Here is a 26,262-nt window from a genome sequence, read left to right as displayed (position 1 = left end):
CCACATACCGCCAAAAGACCGCCATGCCAGGCTGAAAGTCCACCCCAATGGACCAGTGAGAGATTGCCACGCCAGGCCGAGAGACCACCATGCTCGACCAGGAGATTGCCCTGCCAGGCCACCTCACTGGGCCTGCACTGAGTCCAAGGCTGGGAGTCTGAGGCCGGGAGAATAAAAAAGAGAAAGGAAGCAGATGGAGCGGACGAGCTCTGTCTGAAGTGTCCAACTCCACCGACATCTTGGGATATGATCCTCAGATGTTAACTGTCCCCTTCCTTGCTCTGTCCCCTTCTCCACTCCTTTTGAGTTGCCCCAACAGTGACACCCTTGATATCCAAACTGGTCTGTCATCAAAAACGACCCTGCCAGGCTGCACTTAGCCTCACCCACAGCGCCAGGGATGCAGGGTGGCACTCATCCAGGTCTCTGCTTCCTCTGGCCTCGTACCCGTTTGAAACCCCCACTCTTGACCATCTTCCCCACTCTTTCCTTCGAGCTCAATGCCAAGGTACCCTTCTGCCCCTCACTAAGTTGTTACTCCAAGTCACTTGGCACCATGCCTCTCTCCTTAAATCTTTTGAGCCGTCATGCTTCCCCAAACCTCGAAGTCAGCACTCTGGCTCAGATCCCATTGCCAAACGAGGCCCACCATCTTGAAGATTTAGTTCACCGATAAGGTTGCTGCACTGGTTCTTCCCAACGTTAGCTTGCACGTGGCCATGACAAGATTGGAGCAGGCTTTTCCAATCAGCCAGTCTGTGTTGGTCCGCACGAGTAGTCTGAATCTCCGGCACTGACGTCTTCCTCATTCCCGTTTCCTCCAACCACCCCGCGAACTGACCCTTGGTTTCTGCTCCAATCATTAATTCAGGGTGAATGCTGCACCCCCACGTTCCTGTGTAGAAACATTTCTCTCGCTCTCTTTTCTAAGGCTGTTACGTTTAATAACTCTGTACCGTTATTCCAGAACCACTCAATCATTGTGAATAGGTCCACCCTTTCACAACTTTAACACATCCATCAATCCTCAGTTACTTCTCTTTGTCCTTATGAAGACTAGATTCGATTTCCTACAGTTTGGAAACAGGCCCTTCGGCCCAGCAAGTCCACACTGACCCTCCAAAGAGCAAGCCACCCAGACCCATTCCCCTTCCCTATATTAACCCCTGATTAATCCACCTAACACTACGGGCAATTTAACATGGCCAATTCACCCTAGCCTGCACATCTTTGTGACTGTGGGAGGAACTGGAGCAAACCCATGCAGACACAGGGAGAATGGGCAATCTCCACACAGACAGTCACCCGAGGCTGGAATTGAACCCAGGTTCCTGGCGTTGTGAGGCAGCAGTGCTAACCACTGACCCACCGTGCTGCCCTTGAAACAGCCTTGATTTATCAAGTATTTGTATCCTCCTCACAGCTGACATGGTCCAAATGAATCTGTTCCCTATCCTAACCATTTCCTCAATTATCTTCCTGTTGTGGCTCTGTTCGCCGAGCTGGGAATTTGTGTTGCAGATGTTTCGTCCCCTGTCTCGGTGACATCCTCAGTGCTTGGGAGCCTCCTGTGAAGCGCTTCTGTGATCTTTCCTCCAGCATTTATAGTACGTAGAACATAGAACAGTACAGCACAGAACAGGCCCTTCAGCCCACGATGTTGTGCCGACCACTGATCCTCATGTATGCCCCCTCAAATTTCTGTGACCATCTGTATGTCGAGGAGTCTCTTAAATGTCCCCAATGACCTTGCTTCCACAACTACTGCTGGCAACACATCCCATGCTCTCACAACTCTCTGTGTAAAGAACCCGCCTCTGACATCCCCTCTATGCTTTCCTCCAACCAGCTTAAAACTATGACCCCTCGTGTTAGTCATTTCTGCCCTGGGAAATACTCTCTTGCTATTTGTAGTGGTTTGAATCTGCCGCTTCTGGTTGTCAGTTCCAGCTGTCGGCTGCAGTGGTCGGTATATTGGGTCCAGGTCGATGTGTTTGTTGATAGAGTCTGTGGATGAGTGCCATGCCTCTAGGAATTCCCTGGCTGTTCTGTTTGGCTTGTCCTATAATAGTAGTGTTGTCCCAGTCGAATTCATGTTGCTTGTCGTCTGTGTGTGTGGCTACTAAGGATAGCTGGTCATGTCGTTTCGTGGCTAGTTGGTGTTCATGGATACGGATCGTTAACTGTCTTCCTGTTTGTCCGATGTAGTGTTTTGTGCCGTCCTTGCATGGGATTTTGTACACTACATTGATTTTGCTCATGCTGGGTATCGGGTCCTTCGTTCTGGTGAGTTGTTGTCTGAGAGTGGCTGTTGGTTTGTGTGCTGTTATGAGTCCTAGTGGTCGCAGTAGTCTGGCTGTCAGTTTGGAATAGCTCCTGATGTATGGTAGTGTGGCTAGTCCTTTGGGTTGTAGCATGTCCTCATTCCGTTGTCTTTCCCTTAGGCATCTGTTGTGAAATTATGGGGGTATCCATTTTTGGCGAATACATTGTATAGGTGTTCTTCTTCCTCTTTTTGCAGTTCTGGTGTACTGCAGTGTGTTGTGGCCCTTTTGAACAGTGTCTTGATGCAACTTCTTTTGTGTGTGTTGGGGTGGTTGCTTAGGACTTGGTCTGTGTGTGTGGCTTTCCTGCATTCCTGAATTCACCACAAAGGTATACAGGAAAGCAACTGCTGTGCTCTTCCAGCACCACGAATCCAGAATCTGGTTTCCAGCTTCTGCAGTCATTGTCTTTACCACAACAACAAGCACCCGAGCTACAAATCTTCGCACAAACTTTGAGTATCTTCCTGTAGTGCAAAGCTCAGACCAGCATACAGTGCTCCAGCTATGGTCAAACAGGGTTGATACAGACTCACCACTACCTTTTGCCTGAGAAAGAAGATTCTATGACTCTTGCCTTTAAATTTCTAATTCCATTCATTTTTTTGTTTTGTTCTTATCCACCCGAGGTGTTGTTTTCAGTCTCAGACTGACCTGAAGCCCCCTCCCCCCCCGCCGCCACTGTCTTGTTTTTTCTCCCCTCACCCAATTTCTTCCCATTCGATAATCGTACCAATGTTTCCTGATGCTCCCTTTATTCCTCAGAATTAGTTCCTCTGCAATTGGGATGACTGTTAGTTTAAATTTATTCATTCGTGGCATGTGGGTGTCACTGGCTGGGCCCAGCATTTATCACCCCGTCCCTAGTTGTACCCCTTGAGAAGGTGGGGGTGAGCTGCCATCTTGAACCGCTGCAGTCCATGTGCTGTGGGTTGACCCACAATGCCCTGAGGGAGGGAATTCCAGGATTTTGACCCAGTGACACTGAAGGAACGGGGATATATTTCCAAGTCAGGATGGTGAGGGGCTTGGAGGGGAACTTGCAGGGGCTGGTGTTCCCATGTATCTGCTGCCCTTGTCCTTCTAGATGGAAGTGGTCGTGGGTTTGGAAGGTGCTGCCTGAGGATCTTTGGTGAATTCCTGCAGGGCATCTTGTAGATGGTACACACTGCTGCTACTGAGCGTCGGTGGGGGGAGGGAGTGGGTGTTTGTGGGTGTGGGGCCAATCAAGTGGCTGCTTTGTCCTGGATAGTGTTGAGCTTCTTGAGTGTTGTTGGAGCTGCCCCCATCCAGGGGCAAGTGGGGAGTATTCCTTCACCCTCCTGACCTGTGCCTTGTAGATGGTGGGACAGGCTTTGGGAAGTCAGGAGAGGAGTTACCCATTGTAGCCTTCCTAACTTCTGACCTGCTCTTGTAGCCACTGTGTTTATATGGTGAGTCCAATTGAGTTTCTGGTCAATGGTAGCTCCTGCTATACTGATAGGAGGGGGTTCAGTGATGGTAACACCATTGAGTGTCATGGGGCAGTGGTTAGATTTTCCCTCATTAGAGATGGTCATAGCCTAGCTTTGTGTGATATGAAAGTTACTTGTCACTTGACAGTGTCTGACGAGTTGCGAATGGTGCTGACCATTCTACAGCCCCCAATTAGAGTCATAGAGATGTACAGTGTGGACACAGATCCTTCAGTCCAACCCGTCCATGCCAACCATATTTCCCAACCCAGTCTAGTCCCATCTGCCAGCACCCGGCCCATATCCCTCTAAACCCTTCCTATTCCTATACCCATCCAGGTGCCTTTTAAATGTTGCAATTGTACCAGCCTCCACCACTTCCTCTGGCAGCTCATTCCATACACGTACCACCCTCTGTGTGAAAAGGTTGCCCCTTAGGTCTCTTTTATATCTTGCCCCTCTCACCCTAAACCTATGCCCTCTAGTTCTGGACTCCCTGACCCCAGGGAAAAGACTTGTCTATTTACCATATTCATTCCCCTCATGATTTTATAAACCTCTATAAGGTCACCCCTCAGCCTCCGACGCTCCAGGGAAAACAGCCCCAGCCTGTTCAGCCTCTCCCTATAGCTCAAATCCTCCAACCCTGGCAACATCCTTGTAAATCTTTTCTGAACCCTTTCAAGTTTCACAACATCTTTCTGATAGGAAGGAGACCAGAATTGCACACAATATTCCAAAAGTGGCCTAACCAATATCCTGTACAGCGACAACATGACCTCCCAACTCCTGTACTCAATACTCTGACCAATAAAGGAAAGCATACCAAACACCTTCTTCACTATCCTATCTACCTGCGACTCCACTTTCAAGGAGCTATGAACCTGCACTCCAATGTCTCTTTGTTCAGCAACACTCCCTAGGACCTTACCATTAAGTGTATAAATCCTGCTAAGATTTGCTTTCCCAAAATGCAGCACCTCACATTTATCTGAATTAAACTCCATCTGCCACTCCTCAGCCCATTGGCCCATCTAGTCAAGATCCTGTTGTAATCTGAGGTAACCCTCTTCGCTGTCCACTATACCTCCAATTTTGGTGTCATCTGCAAACTTACTAACTGTACCTTTTATGCTCACATCCAAATCATTTATGTAAATGACAAAAAGTAGAGGGCCCAGCACCGATCCTTGTGGCACTCCACTGGACACAGGCCTCCAGCCTGAAAAACAACCTTCCACCACCACCCTCTGTCATCTACCTTTGAGCCAGTTCTGTATCCAAATGGCTAGTTCTTCCTGTATTCCATGAGATCTAACCATCCCTCATGGGGAACCTTGTCGAACGCTTTACTGAAGTCCATATAGATCACATCTACCGCTCTGCCCTCATCAATCCTCTTTGTTGCTTCTTCAAAAAACTCAGTCAAGTTTGTGAGACATGATTTCCCACGCACAAAGCCATGTTGACTATCCCTAATCAGTCCTTGCCTTTCCAAATACATGTACATCCTGTCCCTCAGGATTCCCTCCAACAACTTGCCCACCGCCGAGGTCAGGCTCACCGGTCTATAGTTCCCTGGCTTGTCCTTACCGCCCTCCTTAAACAATGGCACCACGTTAGCCAACCTCCAGTCTTCAGGCACCTCACCTGTGACTATCGATGATACAAATATCTCAGCAAGAGGCCCAGCAATCACTTCTCTAGCTTCCCACAGAGTTCTAGGGTACACCTTAGATTACTTACAGTGTGGAAACAGGCCCTTCGGCCCAACAAGTCCACACTGCACCCGCCGAAGCGCAACCCACCCATACCCCTACATCATCCTTACCTAACACTACGGGCAATTTAGCATGGCCAATTCACCTGACCTGCACATCTTTGGAGTGTGGGAGGAAACCGGAGCACCCGGAGGAAACCCACACAGACACAGGGAGAACGTGCAAACTCCACACAGAGAGTCGCCTGAGGCGGGAATTGAACCCAGATCTCTGGCGCTGTGAGGCAGCAGTGCTAACCACTGTGCCACCGTGCCGCCCTGATCACGTCCTGGGGATTTATCCACCTTTAACCGTTTCAAGACATCCAGCACTTCCTCCTCTGTAATCTGGACATTTTTCAAGATCTCACCATCTATTTCCCTACAGTCTATATCTTCCATATCCTTTTCCACAGTAAATACTGATGCAAAATATTCATTTAGTATCTCCCCCATTTTCTGCAGCTCCACACAAAGACCGCCTTGCTGATCTTTGAGGGGCCCTATTCTCTCCCTCGTTACCCTTTTGTCCTTAATATATTTGTAAAAACCCTTTGGATTCTCCTTAACTCTATTTGCCAAAACCATCTCATGTCCCCTTTGTGCCCTCCTGATTTCCCTCTTAATTATACTCCTACTGCCTTTATACTCTTCTAAGGATTCACTCGATCGATCCTGTCTATACCTTACATATGCTTCCTTCTTTTTCTTAACCAAACCCTCAATTTCTTTTATCATCCAGTATTCCCTATACCTACCAGCCTTCCCTTTCACCCTGACAGGAATATACTTTCTCTGGATTCTTGTTATCTCGTTTCTGAAGGCTTCCCATTTTCCAGCCGTCCGTTTACCTGCAAACATCTGCTCCCAATCAGCTTTCAAAAGTTCTTGCCTAATACCATCAAAGTTGGCCTTTCTCCAATTTAGAACTTCGACTTTTAGATCTGGTCTATCCTTTTCCATCACTATTTTAAATCTAATAGAATTATGATCGCTGGTCCCAAAGTGCTCCCCCACTGACACCTCAGTCACCTGCCCTGCCTTATTTCCCAAGAGTAAGTCAAGTTTTGCACCTTCTCTAGTAGGTACATCCACATACTGAATAAGAAAATTGTCTTGTACACACTTAACAAATTCCTCTCCATCTCAACCCTTAACACTATGGCAGTCCCAGCCTATGTTTGGGAAGTTAAAATCCCCTACCATAACCACCCTATTATTCTTACAGATAGCTGGGATCTCCTTACAAGTTTGTTTCTCAATTTCCCTCTGACTATTAGGGGGTCTATAATACAATCCCAATAAGGTGATCATCCCTTTCTTATTTCTCAGTCCCACCCAAATAACGTCCCTGGATGTATTTCCAGGAATATCCTCCCTCAGCACAGCTGTAATGCTATCCCTTATCAAAAATGCCACTCCCCCCTCTCTCTTGCCTCCCTTTCTATCCTTCCTGTCGCATTTGTATCCTGGAACATTAAGCTGCCAGTCCTGCCCATCCCTGTAATTGCTATGATATCCCAGTCCCAAGTTCCTAACCATGCCCTGAGTTCATCTGCCTTCCCTGTTAGGCCCCTTGCATTGAAATAAATGCAGTTTAATTTATTAGTCCTACCTTGTCCCTACCTGCTTGACTCACTTCTGTTCTCAACTGTGCCAGTCTCAGATCGATCTCTTTCCTTACTATCTCCCTGGGTCCCACCCTTCCCCACCTTACTAGTTTAAATCCTCCCGAGCAGCTCTAGCAAATCTCCCTGCTAGTCCCCTTCCAATTTAGGTGCAATCCATCCTTCTTGTAGAGGTCACTTCTACCCTGGAAGAGGTTCCAATGATCCAAAAATGTGAATCCTTCTCCCATACACCAGCTCCTCAGCCATGCATTCATCTGCTCTATCCTCCTATTCCTGCCCTCACTAGCTCGTAGCACCGGGTCTGAAAGATTACACTGGAGGCAGTCCAGAGAAGGGTCACTTGGCCGATTCTTGGTTTGGAGGGTCTGTCTTATGAAGAGAGGTTGCCTCGGTTGGGCCTATACTCATTGGTGTTTAGAAAAATGAGAGGTGACCTTATTAAAATGTGGAATTCTCTACTTGACAGAGTAGATCCAGAAAGATAATTTCCCTTATGGGAGAGTATATGAGCAGAGAGTATCATCTCAGAATAAGGGAGCACACAGAAAAGGCAGACAAAGAGGGGAGTGAGTCTGTGGAATTCTTTCCCACCGAGGGCTGTAGGGGCTGGGTCAGTGAGTATATTCAAGGCTGAGACAGAGGGATGTTTAATCAGGAAGGGGAATGGAAGGGTGATGGGGAAAAGGCAGGAGAGTGGAGTTGGGGATGAACAGAGCAGCCATGATGTCATGAAATGGCAGAACAGACTTGATGGGCTGTAAGACCTACTTCTGCCTCGAGGTCTTCTATAATCCTCAGAGTGTGGAAGCAGGCAATTCGGTCCATCAAGTCCACACTGACCCTCTGAAGAGCATCCCATCCAGACCGCCCGCCCACCCCACCTTGTAACCCTGATTTCCCATGGCTAACCCACCTAGCCTACACATCCTTGTGATATTATGGGACAATTTAGCGTGATCAATCCACTCGAACCTGCACATCTTCGGCCCATTGAGTCCACACCAACCGCCAAAGAGCACCCTATCCCTGTGACCCTGCATTTCCCACGGCTAATCCACTCGAACCTGCATATCCCTGGGCACTATGGGACAATTTAGCATGGCCAATCCACCCTAACCCGCACATCCCTGGGCACTATGGGACAATTTAGCACGGCCAATCCACCCTAACCCGCACATCCCTGGGCACTATGGGACAATTTAGCATGGCCAATCCACCCTAAACTGCACATCCCTGGGCACTATGGGACAATTTAGCATGGCCAATCCACCCTAACCCGCACATCCCTGGGCACTATGGGACAATTTAGCATGGCCCATCCACCCTAACCTGCACATCCCTGGGCACTATGGGACAATTTAGTATGGCCAATCCACCCTAACCTGCACATCCCTGGGCACTATGGGACAATTTAGCATGGCCCATCCACCCTAACCTGCACATCCCTGGGCACTATGGGACAATTTAGCATGGCCAATCCACCCTAACCTGCACATCCCTGGGCACTATGGGACAATTTAGCATGGCCCATCCACCCTTACCTGCACAACCCTGGGCACTATGGGACAATTTAGCATGGCCAATCCACCCTAACCTGCACATCCCTGGGCACTATGGGACAATTTAGCATGGCCCATCCACCCTTACCTGCACAACCCTGGGCACTATGGGACAATTTAGCATGGCCAATCCACCCTATCCTGCACATCCCTGGGCACTATGGGACAATTTAGCATGGCCAATCCACCCTAACCTGCACATCTTTGGACTGTGGGAGGAAATCCACACAGACACAGGGAAAATATGCAAACTCCACACAGCCAAGGTTGGAATTGAACCCGGGTCCCTGGCACTGTGAGGCAGCAGTGCTAACCACTGAGCCACCGTGCCACCCTGTGCACAGTGACCTTACTGTCCAGGAATATGCAGGTTCGAGTGGATTAGTCGTGGATTGTGTAAACGCAGGCGGGTCCAAACAAAAATCATCCAACTGAGGAGCCACTGGTCTGTGATGGCCCCGTGGTTTTGCACATTTGGGATTAGGGGTCTCTTTCATTCCTGCATGTTCTGGCATCCACTTGACATCCTCTACAGCACTTGAATTCACACTTCCGGGCGCACCTATCGCGATAACGTGAGCTTTCAGTCGTCACGACCTGTTGTTCATTAATGCGAGTAGGCCGAGGGCCATTCCATTTATAGCTCCCCCTCCCCGGGCTCGATAGAGCCACCACCCACCCCCCCCAAGACTTCTAGCGTCCTGCTCTTGTGTTCTGCTGTAGGTTGGAGGAGCGGTGCGAGAGAAAACGGGGTTTTCCACCACTTTCCGTCACCAGATCAGCGTGGAGCAAGGAGGAGAGGAGGGCGACTGCTTGCACACCCGCATGGGCCACTACCACGTCCTGCAGGGCTTTCCAAACTGCGTGGTGACCGACGGCGTTGTCAATTTCTTCCTGGCCCGTACGGACAAGGTGCAACGGGTGGGCTTTGACCCCCGGCTGACACGGGTCGCCCATTCAGGTAAGCGAGTGTCCAACTTGGCACAGACCTGCCACTGCCCACCCAGAGAGATGTCCAGCACAGAAACAGACCCTTCAGTCCAACTCATCCATGCCGACCAGATATCCCAACTCAATCTACTCCTATTTGGCTCAGTGGTTAGCACTGCTGCCTCACAGCGCCAGGGACCCGGGTTCGATTCCAACCTTGGCTGTGTGGAGTTTGCATATTCTCCCTGTGTCTGTGTGGATTTCCTCCCACAGTCCAAAGATGTGCAGGTTAGGGTGGATTGGCCATCCAGATGCCTTTTAAATGCTGTAATTGTACCAGCCTCCACCACTTGCTCTGGCAGCTCATTCCATACACGTACCACCCTCTGTGTGAAAAAGTTGCCCCTTAGGTCTCTTTTATATCTTTCCCTTCTCACCCTAAACCTGCGTTCTCTAGTTCTGCACTCCCCCACCCCAGGGAAAATACCTTGTCTATTTATCCAACCATGCCCCTCATGATTTTATAATGTCACCCCTCAGCCTCCGACGCTCCAGGGAAAACAGCCCCAGCCTGTTCAACCTCTCCCTTTATCTCAAACCCTCCAACCCTGCCAACATCCTTGTAAATCTTTCCTGAGCCCTTTCAAGTTTCACAACATCTTTCCGATAGGAAGGAGACCAGAATTGCATGCAATATTCCAACAGTGGCCTAACCAATGACCTGTACAGCCGCAACGTGACCTCCCAACTCCTGTACTCAATACTCTGACCAATAAAGGAAAGCATACCAAATGCCTTCTTCACTATCCTATCTACCTGAGACTCCACTTTCAAGGAGCTATGAACCTGCACTCCAATGTCTCTTTGTTCAGCAACACTCCCTAGGACCTTACCATTCAGTGTATGAGTCCTGCTAAGATTTGCTTTCCCAAAATGCAGCACCTTGCATTTATCCGAATTAAACTTCCAGGGTCTCCAGGATTGCGAGGAAGAATCCTGGAGAGAACAAAACAAAATCATCCGGTTTTCGGAGAGCTGGCTGTCTGATGCGTCCCCTCGTTATGCCGTTATTGTCTTGTTTTGAAAGGAAATTGGAGATTGATAAAGAAAGGGCTTTTTAAAAAAAAATTTGGTCAACTAATCACCGTCCAATCAGGCCACCAGGGTTCTGTTCAATGTCAGACTGGCCAACGAGGACAGGGCCCTGTGAGGCAGGCATTAATGGATGACCACTTTGGGAATACTGCGCTCATTTCTGGTCTCCTTACTATGTTGTGAAGGGTTCAGAAAAGATTCACAAGCATGTTGGAGGGTTCGAGGTATAGGTAGAGGCTAATTAGCTGGGGTTGTTTTCCTTGGAGTGTGGGAGGCTGAGGGGTGACCTTGTAGAGGTTTATAAAATCATGAGGGGCATGGATAGGATAAATAGACAAAGTCTTTTCCCTGGGGTTGGGGGGTCCAGAACTAGAGGGCATAGGTTTAGGGTGAGAGGGGAAAGATATAAAAGAGACCTAAGGGGCAACTTTTTCACACAGTGGTACGTGTATGGAATGAGCTGCCAGAGGGTGTGGTGGAGGCTGGTACAATTGCAACATTTAAGAGGCATCTGGATGGGTATATGAATAGGAAGGGTTTGGAGGGATATGGGTCGGGTGCTGGCAGGTGGGACTAGATGAATTTAGGAGATCTGGTCAGCATGGACGGGTTGGACTGAAGGGTGTGTTTCTGTGCTGTATTGTGTGACTTTATGTGACGAAGTCTCAATTTACAATCACGATGTGGAGTCATGGCGAGTGTAACGTCAGTCACCAACCCGTCGTGGCTGGCCTTGCTGGAACTGTCCTTCCCAACTGAGCAGTTTGCAAATTCCCATCCTTGTTACTCCATGACCACTCCAGGCCTGTCATTTTCCGAAATCCTGGCGTCACTCGAATTCTGGCACAGCTACCATTGATGGCTGTGCCTTCCCTGCCAAGGTCCCAGTCTCTGGGATTCGCTGCCTAAACCTCTGCCTCCTTTTGAGACCCTCCTTAATACCTCTGTCTTCACCCAGTTTTTTTTTAGTTACCTGTCCTACAGTTTATTTTAATCAATCTGTCTGGGCACATTATGACACACCTCTGAGACAGAGGAAGCAGTCAAGGCTGCCAGAGGAAATGGCTGCCTGTGAAAGGTCCCAACAGCACTCTTCAAAGAAGGCAACAAGCCAGTTGTCCCCTGTGACCTGGTTGCCATTTACCTTTGAATTAACATTTAAAGCACCTAATCCCAGTTCTATTTGTGGGGGCATTGTGAGCACCGGTCAGCTGCAGTTCACAAGTGCCCCGTGAGATAGTGGAGGTGATAGCCTCATGGGATTATCGCTGGACTTGTAATCCAGAGAGCCAAGTGATGTTGTGGGAATCCTGGTTCAAATCTCGTCACGACAGATCGTGGAGTTTGAATTCAATAATAAATCTGGAATGATGAGACTAATGATGGCGTGGATCCATTGTTGGAAAAACCCCATCTGGTTCACTCACGCCCTTGAGGGAAGGAAACTGCCATCCTTACCTGGTGACTCCAGACCCACAGCAATGGGTTGCCTCTTTACCTCTCGCTGGGCAATGTCTGCTGGATCGTGCCAGCGAGACCCTCATCCCATGAATGAATAAAAAAGACACACTCGCCTTCCAGCAGGTTATAATCACAAGGTTATAATCAGGATTGGATAACATGGCTGATTCCCTTCACATCCCAACCTGCCCACTCCATTCACAGGGATAGCCTTCCCGTGAACCTCACTGAAAGGGAGAGAGCCAATTCGAGATCCCCAATTGCAAGAAATCAAGCCAGTCAAAAATGACTTGGGTGACCATAAACTAGACCAAGGTTTTAACTGCCATGCACTCAGAAAACTGGCCGGGTTAACAATCTTGAGGACAGTCTACATAAATATGGTACGCTGACGTCTGCTCACTCATCAGCCAAAGTGGTATGAAAGGCCTGTTATCGCCAATTCAGTGTGGCTGTATTGATGATTCAGTGTGACTGTATTGACGATTCAGTGTGGCTGTATTGACGATTCAGTGTGGCTGTATTGACGATTCAGTGTGGCTGTATTGACGATTCAGTGTGGCTGTATTGACGATTCAGTGTGGCTGTACTGACGATTCAGTGTGGCTGTATTGACGATTCAGTGTGGCTGTATTGACGATTCAGTGTGGCTGTATTGACGATTCAGTGTGACTGTATTGATGATTCAGTGTGGCTGTATTGACAATTCAGTGTGACTGTATTGACGATTCAGTGTGGCTGTATTGACGATTCAGTGTGGCTGTACTGACGATTCAGTGTGGCTGTACTGACGATTCAGTGTGGCTGTACTGACGATTCAGTGTGGCTGTATTGACGATTCAGTGTGGCTGTATTGACGATTCAGTGTGACTGTATTGATGATTCAGTGTGGCACTGTTGACGAATCAGTGTGGCTGTATTGATGATTCAGTGTGGCTGTATTGACGATTCAGTGTGACTGTATTGATGATTCAGTGTGACTGTATTGACGATTCAGTGTGACTGTATTGACGATTCAGTGTGGCTGTATTGACGATTCAGTGTGGCTGTATTGACGATTCAGTGTGGCTGTATTGATGATTCAGTGTGGCTGTATTGACGATTCAGTGTGACTGTATTGATGATTCAGTGTGGCTGTATTGATGATTCAGTGTGGCTGTATTGATGATTCAGTGTGGCTGTATTGACGATTCAGTGTGACTATATTGACGATTCAGTGTGACTGTATTGATGATTCAGTGTGGCACTGTTGACGAATCAGTGTGGCTGTATTGATGATTCAGTGTGGCTGTATTGACGATTCAGTGTGACTGTATTGACGATTCAGTGTGACTGTATTGACGATTCAGTGTGGCTGTATTGACGATTCAGTGTGGCTGTATTGACGATTCAGTGTGACTGTATTGACGATTCAGTGTGGCTGTATTGACGATTCATTGTGGCTGTATTGACGATTCATTGTGGCTGTATTGACGATTCATTGTGGCTGTATTGACGATTCAGTGTGGCTGTATTGATGATTCAGTGTGGCTGTATTGATGATTCAGTGTGGCTGTATTGACGATTCAGTGTGACTATATTGACGATTCAGTGTGACTGTATTGATGATTCAGTGTGGCTGTATTGACGATTCAGTGTGGCTGTATTGATGATTCAGTGTGACTATATTGACGATTCAGTGTGACTGTATTGATGATTCAGTGTGGCTGTATTGATGATTCAGTGTGGCACTGTTGACGATTCAGTGTGACTGTATTGATGATTCAGTGTGACTATATTGACGATTCAGTGTGACTGTGTTGATGATTCAGTGTGGCTGTATTGATGATTCAGTGTGGCACTGTTGACGATTCAGTGTGACTGTATTGACGATTCAGTGTGACTATATTGACGATTCAGTGTGACTGTATTGATGATTCAGTGTGGCTGTATTGATGATTCAGTGTGACTGTATTGACGATTCAGTGTGGCTGTATTGACGAATCAGTGTGACTATATTGACGATTCAGTGTGGCTGTATTGATGATTCAGTGTGGCACTGTTGACGATTTAGTGTGGCTGTATTGATGATTCAGTGTGACTGTATTGACGATTCAGTGTGGCTGTATTGATGATTCAGTGTGACTGTATTGATGATTCAGTGTGGCTGTATTGACGAATCAGTGTGACTATATTGACGATTCATTGCGACTGTATTGACGATTCAGTGCGACTGTATTGACGATTCAGTGTGGCTGTATTGACGATTCAGTGTGGCTGTATTGACGATTCAGTGTGGCTGTATTGATGATTCAGTGTGACTATATTGACGATTCAGTGTGACTGTATTGATGATTCAGTGTGGCTGTATTGATGATTCAGTGTGGCACTGTTGACGATTCAGTGTGACTGTATTGATGATTCAGTGTGACTGTATTGATGATTCAGTGTGACTATTGATGATTCAGTGTGGCTGTATTGACGATTCAGTGTGACTGTATTGACGATTCAGTGTGACTGTATTGACGATTCAGTGTGACTATATTGACGATTCAGTGTGACTGTATTGATGATTCAGTGTGGCTGTATTGATGATTCAGTGTGGCACTGTTGATGATTTAGTGTGGCTGTATTGATGATTCAGTGTGACTGTATTGACGATTCAGTGTGGCTGTATTGATGATTCAGTGTGACTGTATTGATGATTCAGTGTGACTGTATTGATGATTCAGTGTGGCTGTATTGACGAATCAGTGTGACTATATTGACGATTCAGTGCGACTGTATTGACGATTCAGTGCGACTGTATTGACGATTCAGTGTGGCTGTATTGACGATTCAGTGTGGCTGTATTGACGATTCAGTGTGGCTGTATTGATGATTCAGTGTGACTATATTGACGATTCAGTGTGACTGTATTGATGATTCAGTGTGGCTGTATTGATGATTCAGTGTGGCACTGTTGACGATTCAGTGTGACTGTATTGATGATTCAGTGTGACTATATTGACGATTCAGTGTGACTGTATTGATGATTCAGTGTGACTGTATTGATGATTCAGTGTGGCTGTATTGATGATTCAGTGTGACTGTATTGACGATTCAGTGTGACTGTATTGACGATTCAGTGTGACTATATTGACGATTCAGTGTGACTGTATTGATGATTCAGTGTGGCTGTATTGATGATTCAGTGTGGCTGTATTGACGATTTAGTGTGGCTGTATTGACAATTCAGTGTGGCTGTATTGATGATTCAGTGTGGCTGTATTGATGATTCAGTGTGACTGTATTGACGATTCAGTGTGGCTGTATTGATGATTCAGTGTGACTATATTGACGATTCAGTGTGACTGTATTGATGATTCAGTGTGGCTGTATTGATGATTCAGTGTGGCACTGTTGACGATTCAGTGTGACTGTATTGATGATTCAGTGTGACTATATTGACGATTCAGTGTGACTGTATTGATGATTCAGTGTGGCTGTATTGATGATTCAGTGTGGCACTGTTGACGATTCAGTGTGACTGTATTGATGATTCAGTGTGACTATATTGACGATTCAGTGTGACTGTATTGATGATTCAGTGTGACTGTATTGATGATTCAGTGTGGCTGTATTGATGATTCAGTGTGGCTGTATTGATGATTCAGTGTGGCTGTATTGACGATTCAGTGTGGCTGTATTGATGATTCAGTGTGACTATATTGACGATTCAGTGTGACTGTATTGATGATTCAGTGTGGCTGTATTGATGATTCAGTGTGGCACTGTTGACGAATCAGTGTGGCTGTATTGATGATTCAGTGTGGCTGTATTGACGATTCAGTGTGACTGTATTGATGATTCAGTGTGACTGTATTGATGATTCAGTGTGACTGTATTGACGATTCAGTGTGGCTGTATTGACGATTCAGTGTGACTGTATTGATGATTCAGTGTGGCTGTATTGACGATTCAGTGTGGCTGTATTGACGATTCAGTGTGGCTGTATTGATGATTCAGTGTGGCTGTATTGATGATTCAGTGTGGCTGTATTGACGATTCAGTGTGACTATATTGACGATTCAGTGTGACTGTATTGATGATTCAGTGTGGCTGTATTGATGATTCAGTGTGACTATATTGACGATTCAGTGTGACTGTATTGATGATTCAGTGTGGCTGTATTGATGATTCAGTGTGGCACTGTTGACGATTCAGTGTGACTGTATTGATGATTCAGTGTGACTGTATTGATGATTCAGTGTGACTATATTGACGATTCAGTGTGACTGTATTGATGATTCAGTGTGGCTGTATTGATGATTCAGTGTGACTGTATTGACGATTCAGTGAGGCTGTATTGACGATTCAGTGTGGCTGTATTGATGATTCAGTGTGGCACTGTTGACGATTTAGTGTGGCTGTATTGATGATTCAGTGTGGCTGTATTGACGAATCATTGTGACTATATTGACGATTCAGTGCGACTGTATTGATGATTCAGTGTGACTGTATTGATGATTCAGTGTGGCTGTATTGACGATTCAGTGTGGCTGTATTGATGATTCAGTGTGACTATATTGACGATTCAGTGTGACTGTATTGATGATTCAGTGTGACTATATTGACGATTCAGTGTGACTGTATTGATGATTCAGTGTGGCTGTATTGATGATTCAGTGTGGCACTGTTGACGATTCAGTGTGACTGTATTGATGATTCAGTGTGACTATATTGACGATTCAGTGTGACTGTATTGATGATTCAGTGTGGCTGTATTGATGATTCAGTGTGACTGTATTGACGATTCAGTGAGGCTGTATTGACGATTCAGTGTGGCACTGTTGACGATTTAGTGTGGCTGTATTGATGATTCAGTGTGACTGTATTGACAATTCAGTGTGGCTGTATTGATGATTCAGTGTGACTGTATTGATGATTCAGTGTGGCTGTATTGACGAATCAGTGTGACTATATTGACGATTCAGTGCGACTGTATTGATGATTCAGTGTGACTGTATTGATGATTCAGTGTGGCTGTATTGACGATTCAGTGTGGCTGTATTGATGATTCAGTGTGACTATATTGACGATTCAGTGTGACTGTATTGATGATTCAGTGTGGCTGTATTGATGATTCAGTGTGGCACTGTTGACGATTCAGTGTGACTGTATTGATGATTCAGTGTGACTGTATTGATGATTCAGTGTGACTATATTGACGATTCAGTGTGACTGTATTGATGATTCAGTGTGGCTGTATTGATGATTCAGTGTGACTGTATTGACGATTCAGTGAGGCTGTATTGACGATTCAGTGTGGCTGTATTGATGATTCAGTGTGGCACTGTTGACGATTTAGTGTGGCTGTATTGATGATTCAGTGTGACTGTATTGACAATTCAGTGTGGCTGTTTTGATGATTCAGTGTGACTGTATTGATGATTCAGTGTGGCTGTATTGACGAATCATTGTGACTATATTGACGATTCAGTGCGACTGTATTGATGATTCAGTGCGACTGTATTGATGATTCAGTGTGACTGTATTGATGATTCAGTGTGGCTGTATTGACGATTCAGTGTGGCTGTATTGATGATTCAGTGTGACTATATTGACGATTCAGTGTGACTGTATTGATGATTCAGTGTGACTATATTGACGATTCAGTGTGACTGTATTGATGATTCAGTGTGGCTGTATTGATGATTCAGTGTGGCACTGTTGACGATTCAGTGTGACTGTATTGATGATTCAGTGTGACTATATTGACGATTCAGTGTGACTGTATTGATGATTCAGTGTGGCTGTATTGACGAATCAGTGTGACTATATTGACGATTCAGTGCGACTGTATTGATGATTCAGTGTGACTGTATTGATGATTCAGTGTGGCTGTATTGACGATTCAGTGTGGCTGTATTGATGATTCAGTGTGACTATATTGACGATTCAGTGTGACTGTATTGATGATTCAGTGTGGCTGTATTGATGATTCAGTGTGGCACTGTTGACGATTCAGTGTGACTGTATTGATGATTCAGTGTGACTGTATTGATGATTCAGTGTGACTATATTGACGATTCAGTGTGACTGTATTGATGATTCAGTGTGGCTGTATTGATGATTCAGTGTGACTGTATTGACGATTCAGTGAGGCTGTATTGACGATTCAGTGTGGCTGTATTGATGATTCAGTGTGGCACTGTTGACGATTTAGTGTGGCTGTATTGATGATTCAGTGTGACTGTATTGACAATTCAGTGTGGCTGTTTTGATGATTCAGTGTGACTGTATTGATGATTCAGTGTGGCTGTATTGACGAATCATTGTGACTATATTGACGATTCAGTGCGACTGTATTGATGATTCAGTGCGACTGTATTGATGATTCAGTGTGACTGTATTGATGATTCAGTGTGGCTGTATTGACGATTCAGTGTGGCTGTATTGATGATTCAGTGTGACTATATTGACGATTCAGTGTGACTGTATTGATGATTCAGTGTGACTATATTGACGATTCAGTGTGACTGTATTGATGATTCAGTGTGGCTGTATTGATGATTCAGTGTGGCACTGTTGACGATTCAGTGTGACTGTATTGATGATTCAGTGTGACTATATTGACGATTCAGTGTGACTGTATTGATGATTCAGTGTGGCTGTATTGATGATTCAGTGTGACTGTATTGACGATTCAGTGAGGCTGTATTGACGATTCAGTGTGGCTGTATTGATGATTCAGTGTGGCACTGTTGACGATTTAGTGTGGCTGTATTGATGATTCAGTGTGACTGTATTGACAATTCAGTGTGGCTGTATTGATGATTCAGTGTGACTGTATTGATGATTCAGTGTGGCTGTATTGACGAATCAGTGTGACTATATTGACGATTCAGTGCGACTGTATTGATGATTCAGTGTGACTGTATTGATGATTCAGTGTGGCTGTATTGACGATTCAGTGTGGCTGTATTGATGATTCAGTGTGACTATATTGACGATTCAGTGTGACTATATTGACGATTCAGTGTGACTGTATTGATGATTCAGTGTGACTATATTGACGATTCAGTGTGACTGTGTTGACGATTCAGTGTGGCTGTATTGATGATTCAGTGTGGCTGTATTGATGATTCAGTGTGACTATATTGACGATTCAGTGTGACTGTATTGATGATTCAGTGTGGCTGTATTGATGATTCAGTGTGGCACTGTTGACGATTCAGTGTGACTGTATTGATGATTCAGTGTGACTATATTGACGATTCAGTGTGACTGTATTGATGATTCAGTGTGACTATATTGACGATTCAGTGTGACTGTATTGATGATTCAGTGTGGCTGTATTGATGATTCAGTGTGGCTGTATTGATGATTCAGTGTGGCACTGTTGACGATTCAGTGTGACTGTATTGATGATTCAGTGTGACTATATTGACGATTCAGTGCGACTGTATTGATGATTCAGTGTGACTATATTGACGATTCAGTGTGACTGTATTGATGATTCAGTGTGACTATATTGACGATTCAGTGTGACTGTATTGATGATTCAGTGTGGCTGTATTGATGATTCAGTGTGGCTGTATTGATGATTCAGTGTGGCACTGTTGACGATTCAGTGTGACTGTATTGATGATTCAGTGTGACTATATTGACGATTCAGTGCGACTGTATTGATGATTCAGTGTGACTATATTGACGATTCAGTGTGACTGTATTGATGATTCAGTGTGACTGTATTGATGATTCAGTGTGGCTGTATTGATGATTCAGTGTGACTGTATTGACGATTCAGTGTGGCTGTATTGACGATTCAGTGTGGCTGTATTGATGATTCAGTGTGGCACTGTTGACGATTTAGTGTGGCTGTGTTGACAATTCAGTGTGGCTGTATTGATGATTCAGTGTGACTGTATTGATGATTCAGTGTGGCTGTATTGACGATTCAGTGCGACTGTATTGACAATTCAGTGCGACTGTATTGACGATTCAGTGTGACTGTATTGATGATTCAGTGTGGCACCATTTTGACTTACCTCTGTTCCAATATGAGTTACTCCTTGTAGCGATTGTGTTCACTGAGTGCAGGTAATGGCTGCACCTTGTGTTTTCTTTTGGCAGAGTTTTTTATCGATGGACTGGGCATTCTTCATGTTGGCTCTTGTGACGATGTCACTGTAGACCACGCCACCAAGATCAAACTGCCCTGGAGCAGCGTTGATGAAAACGAGAAAACCTACAAAGAATTCCGATACCCCAAGTCATCAGAGGCTAATGTCCAGCTGAAACAAAGGCTGTTTTACTTGAAAAACAGGTTTAAGTGTATGGTCAAGGACTAAATGGACTGATGGCAAGGGGGAAGAGAAAAAAAAACATCAAAACTAATCTTTAATGTCATGCTCAAAGCAGAGAGAGCTGGGTCCTCATTACAAATTGAACAAAACACATGGATGTGTAGGATTAGGGCCTGAATTTTACATCACGGTAGGAACTGCTACTCATTCCATCACCTCGTGGAGAACTCTCAGATTAGCTGGGAGTTTGGAATGCAAAATAATTTATCCATGATGGCTGCTGAAAGACAATTGGAATTCCAGAACAGGCAACTGAGAATGCTCTCTTAAATGGCTGAATTGTTAAAGTGTTTGCTTCTCAAGGACCTCGCTGAGTTTCAAGACTGAGAATTGCCTCAGTAATGTTCTGCAATCACTCTGTCACTTCAAACAAGATGGTACCTGTTCCTGGATACAGCTGCAGTACACATCTGCCTCCCTATTTCCAAATTTAACCAGACGACCGACTCGAATAATGTTGGTGCAGCTGCAGTTGATTGATGATCTCGCTGCCGTTTCAACTGACTTAGTGTGTAGCTGATTCGTGCCAGTTGCTCCTGTAATCCAGGGTTCAAAATCCTGTAATAACTGACTAAAGCGTTGAGTCGAAAAGTCAAATTGTTGCTTCCCTCCAATGAATCTGGCCCGGAGGCAGATTGGGTCAAGGCTTGGCTGCTTCCTTTGAAAGGCATGACTTTCTTTGCCCTCCCCCCTCCCACCACCACCACCGCCATTGCAAGATTAGTTCCTCTCAAGACAGGACTGTGTTGGGTGAGCACCGGTTGGACGATACAACGGAGGGGTGTCTTGGGAGCATGTCTCGCTTTGAAAAAAATATGAGTCAGCTGGCGGGGTGTACAAGGGGGCCCCTTTGCACTTTGAATCGAAGGCCTGGAATTGCCACTCATTGAGGCCAGGGTACAACTGGCATTTTTGACTTTGGGAACAAATGGTCCCCCACCTGGCCCAGCGATGCAGGCTTGTCATGTCCCCAGTTTACACACCGTCCTCCTGCTGGTCAATTTACTAAGTATCGTTCCTTGCCACGATATATAATCAAGATCGCCCTTCGCCTCCAGTTGTAGAAGCGAGTTGCAATCTTTTCCTTTTCCCTTTCGCTTCTCCTCTGCAACATTTAATGCCTTCCCCCAGCTACTCCACACGGGGTAGGGTGGAGATAGTGGGCACAAAATGTGAGCTCGCTACAGAGCCGGCAAGCTCTGCTGAGTTCACCATTTTGCTTCCAGGTTGGGACTGTTAAACAGCACTGGCCTGCATTCATGCAGCACCTCTGTGGGCGTTCCGAAGAGCCTCGCGGGAGCACTATTGGAATACGATTCCAGCACCAAGCCGTGGAAGGATGTGGCGGGAGAGTCCTCGTCAAGGGAAATGGGTTGGAAGGTGGGGAGAGAGAGAGAGAGAATGGGGCTTCTTTGGAATTCTCGAGCTTTGTGCCTAAGGTATGGCTGCCAGTGGTGGGACCATTTCAACTTGGGTTGCTGAAGAAGCCAGAATTAAAGGAGGGGATTGTGGGGCTGGCCAAGATGGCCCATGTTAACGAGGGTCTAGGCCATGGTGGGGTTTGCAAATAAGGATCAAAGCTGCGTTTTGCAAGCTCCTGTGTTGCGGCTGTTCTCACAACACAAATCACAGGAGGACTCCAGGATGCAGGTCAACTTTGTGTTTAATTCAAACAGTCTTCATCTAAAACGAGCTCAGCTGAATTCTGTCTGATACTCTGTCCTGGCTCTGTCCCATGTCTGTGGCCCACACCTGTCCAATGTCAGTCCCACGTCTCTCTGATATGTATCGAAAATTATCAAGCTTTATAGCCATACATTGTTTACAGTTTGTTCTTGTACAAAGAGCAGAAATCTTCCATGCTCGGTCGTTCTTTTGTTTATACTCTCTAGTCTGCTGTCAAGGCTGAAGCAGGCCTTAAGATGTCCAATGTTCCTCACCAGTGGTTCTGGAACCCTTAGGACGGTCAAGGTACATGCTTGAGAAAATGTGCCTTACAGAACTAGCTTGTAAGGTGTCACCTTACTCCTGTAATGTCTTTTTATAAAATCTTGTTTAATACCTTTGGCCAAGTTCAAGGTGGCCAATTTCAGTGATACTGACATTTCTCTTTATGCTCAATCATGCACTGATATTGGCAAGATATTTGAGGTTATAAAGGTACTGACTCACACCATCTGGCCTAGTGAGTCTCTGGTTCAGGCCATTGGTCCATTATCCATGATTATCCTTTTGTTACAAGCTTCCAATATTTCTTATACACTTATTGTTCCTGTCAGAGGGCCAGAAAACCACTCCTCACTAGTGACTTCACCAGCACTGAAATCTGATTTCACAATCTGACAGGAAGCGAAATCCTGCAGACGCTGGAAATCTGGAAGAAACGCAGAGAACACTGGAGAAACTCAGCAGGTCTGGCAGCATCTGTGAAGAGAGAAACAGAGTGACTGTCTCGGGACCATTATGAATCTTTTTCAGAATTCCATTCAGAAAGAATTCCTCTCTGAAGACGAGTCAGAGTCTCGAATTTGCTGGCTTTGCAGGCGTGAATGTTAACTACCCCCAACAAGGCCGAAGCCAAATCTCTGCTTTGTTATTCAGTGGCTTTACCGTCACTGAACTGCCCCATCGTTATCCTTCTTCGCCTTACCAATGACCAGAAACGGAACTAGACTAACCACAGGCTACAAAGAGCTGGCCAGAGGCTGGGAATCCTACAGCAGGTCAGTCACCGCCTGACTCCCCGAAGCCTATCCCACCATCTCCAAGACACAAGTCAGGAGGGTGATGGAATACTCCCCACTTGCCCCTGGATGGGGGCAGCTCCAACAACACTCAAGAAGCTCGACACCATCCAGGACAAAGCAGCTGATTGATTGGCACCACGTCCACAAACACCCACTCGCTCCACCGCCATCGACGCTCAGTAACAGCAGTGTGTACCACCAACACGAATGCAGCAGTTCACTAAAGCTCCTTCAACAACACCTTCCAGACCTATGACCTCGATCACCTAGAAAGACAGAGGCAACAAGAGTTATACACCATCCTGACTTGGAAATATATCACCGTTCCTTCAGTGTCGCTGGGTCAAAGTCCTGGAATTCCCTCCCTCAGGGCATTGTGGGTCCACCCACAGCACGTGGACTGCAGCGGTTCAAGATGGCAGCTCACCCCCACCTTCTCAAGGGGGCAACTAGGGACGGGGCAATAAATGCTGGTAAAATGCTTGCATGTTATGAACATGTTTTCTTTGAAAAGCCTAGTTTCTCATGGCTGTGAGCAGGAAAAAGAAGCCCATCAGTTTCACCAATCGCATTCAGAAAGGGTGCAAAGATGTCTGGTGTTAGAAGTGGAAAAGTCACAGTGTGACATGCTATTCAGTAGAGTCATAAGGAGCCCATTACAGAAGTCTGTAAACTACATGTGCCCTCGGACAGCTTGATACTAACAGCAGAAACACCTTCCGTTCCCCAGCACTGAGGTTGCTTCCCTTGATGACTCCAACTTAGCAAGCGCCCATTAAAGCTTAGATTAGATTACTTACAGTGTGGAAACAGGCCCTTCGGCCCAACAAGTCCACACCGCCCCGCCGAAGCATAACCCACCCATACCCCTACATCTACATCTACCCCTTACCTAACACTATGGGCAATTTAGCATGGCCAATTCACCTGACCTGCACATCTTTGGACTGTGGGAGGAAACCGGAGCACCCGGAGGAAACCCACATAGACACGGGGAGAATGTGCAAACTCCACACAGTCAGTCGCCTGAGGCGGAATTGAACCCGGGTCTCTGGCGCTGTGAGGCAGCAGTGCTAACCACTGTGCCACCGTGCCACCCACTTGCTTTGCTTCTGATCAAAGAGCAGCCATTTCTACCCTTCCTGCAGTTGATTTAATGGCCTGTTGCTCAACAGCTTACCCTATATATCAGGTGGGCTCTTGATAGTGTCCCTACCTCTTGGCTTGGGAGACCTGGGCTCAAGTCCCATCTGCCCCAGAGATGTGTCACAACAAGTCCGTTTTTTAAAAAAAAGTTTACACGGTAAATCTGCATGGTTGGCAGCAAGAGAAAGGGATGTTGATAGATCAAGGTCAAATGAGAATCCATGAGGCACCATGACTAAGTTTGCTGATGACGCCAAAATTGGTGGTGCAGTGGATAGTGGGGAAGGTTATCCAAGATTACGTTGGGATCTTGATCAATTCACAAACTGAGCTGAAGAGTAGCAGATGGGATTTCATTCGGACAAATGCGAGATATTGCATTTTGGTTAAACTGACAAAGGCAAGACTTAAACAATTAAAAGTAGAGCCTTGGAAAGTGTTGTCGAAGAGAGAGACCGAGGGGTTCAGGAACATCATTGTTTGAAAGTTTGCTTCCAGTGTAGACATGGTTGTTCAGAAGGTGTTTAGCAGACTTGCCTTCATTGCTCAGCCCTTTGAGTGTAGGAGGTGGGAACGTCATGTTGAGGTTGTACAGGACATTGGTGAGGCCTCTTCTGGAGAACTGTGTCCAGTTCTGGTCCCCCTGTTACAGGAAGGATATTATTAAACTGGGGAGGGTTCAGAAGAGATTGACCAGGATGTTGCCGGGAATGGAGGCACTGAGTTAGAAGGAGAGGCTGTACAGGCTGGGACTTTTTCCATGGGAGCGTAGGAGATTGAGGGATGACCTTATAGAGGTTTATAAAATCATGAGAGGCATGGATAGGGTGAATGGCGGGTGTCTTTACACTAGGATGGGGTATTGCAAGGCTAGGGGCATATTTTTTTAAGGTGAGAGGAGAAAGATTTAAAATAGACATGAGGGGCATTTTTTTATTACACAGAGAATGGTTCGTGTGTGGAATGAACTTCCTGAGGATGTGGTGGATGTGGGTACAGTTACAATGTTTAAAAGACATTTGGATCAGGACATGAATAGGAAAGGTTTGGAGGGAGATGGGCCAGCAGCAGGCAGGTGGGACTAGTTCAGTTTGGGATTATGATCGGCATGGACTGATTGGGCCGAAGGGTCTCTTTCTGTGTTGCATGGTTTAGTAAGTGAGCAAGCAAAACTGTGACAGTTCAAGATCATTCCGGATAAAGCTGAATATTTTCAAAATGGTGGGAAAGGAATACACAGAGGCAGTGGCATATTGATACTGTCACTGGGCTAGGAACCCAGGACCACGACACACGGTGCAATTTGAATTCAATAAAAGTCTAGAATCAAGCCCTATTGCTGATTGTCGTTTGGGGAAAAAACACATCAGGGTTCACAATGTGCTGTAAAGATGAGAATCTGCTATCCTTACCTAGTCTGACTGACATGTGACTCCAGACATACAGCAAGACACAGGAGCAGCAGGAGGCCATTCAGCCCATCGGGTTTGCTCTGCCATTCACTGAGGTCACGGCCGTTCTGATCATCATCAACTCCACTTTGCTGCTTTTTCCCTTGATTCCCTTCCTGCTGAGAGATCTGTCTATCACAGCCCCGTATCGATTTAATGACCCAGCCTCGATGGCCCTCTGTGGCAAAGAATTCCACACATTCGCTCCTATCTAAGAGGAGAAATTCCTCATCTCTGTCCTAAATGGGCCAGCCCTTATTCTGAGATACTTACTATACTTCTGAATATACTTAATGACCAAAGTCATTATAAAGCCCCCACAAAGGGAACTCTAAATTGCCCACTGGGCAGCACAGTGGCTCAGTGGTTAGCACT

The 26,262-nt window shown here is 46.1% G+C and overlaps 1 protein-coding gene across 4 annotated transcripts in view; it reads left to right on the top strand.

The window, feature by feature from the left end:
* Positions 1-25,766, top strand: part of LOC140471345 (beta-1,4 N-acetylgalactosaminyltransferase 1-like) — a 102,390-nt gene extending 76,624 nt beyond the window's left edge. For all 4 annotated transcript variants that reach the window (XM_072567367.1, XM_072567368.1, XM_072567369.1 and 1 more), the window contains 2 exons: positions 9,451-9,688; positions 20,311-25,766. In XM_072567367.1, coding sequence (XP_072423468.1) covers positions 9,451-9,688; positions 20,311-20,528 — 456 coding nt within the window. In that variant the 3' untranslated portion in view covers positions 20,529-25,766. The remainder of the gene's footprint in view (positions 1-9,450; positions 9,689-20,310) is intronic.
* The last annotated feature ends 496 nt before the right edge of the window (positions 25,767-26,262 follow it).

The sequence above is a fragment of the Chiloscyllium punctatum genome, chromosome X (assembly GCF_047496795.1).
Source record: "Chiloscyllium punctatum isolate Juve2018m chromosome X, sChiPun1.3, whole genome shotgun sequence".
Lineage (NCBI taxonomy): Eukaryota > Metazoa > Chordata > Chondrichthyes > Orectolobiformes > Hemiscylliidae > Chiloscyllium > Chiloscyllium punctatum.
The sequence above is the reverse complement of the archived record's forward strand: the minus strand, read 5'-3'. Positions and strand labels throughout refer to the sequence as shown.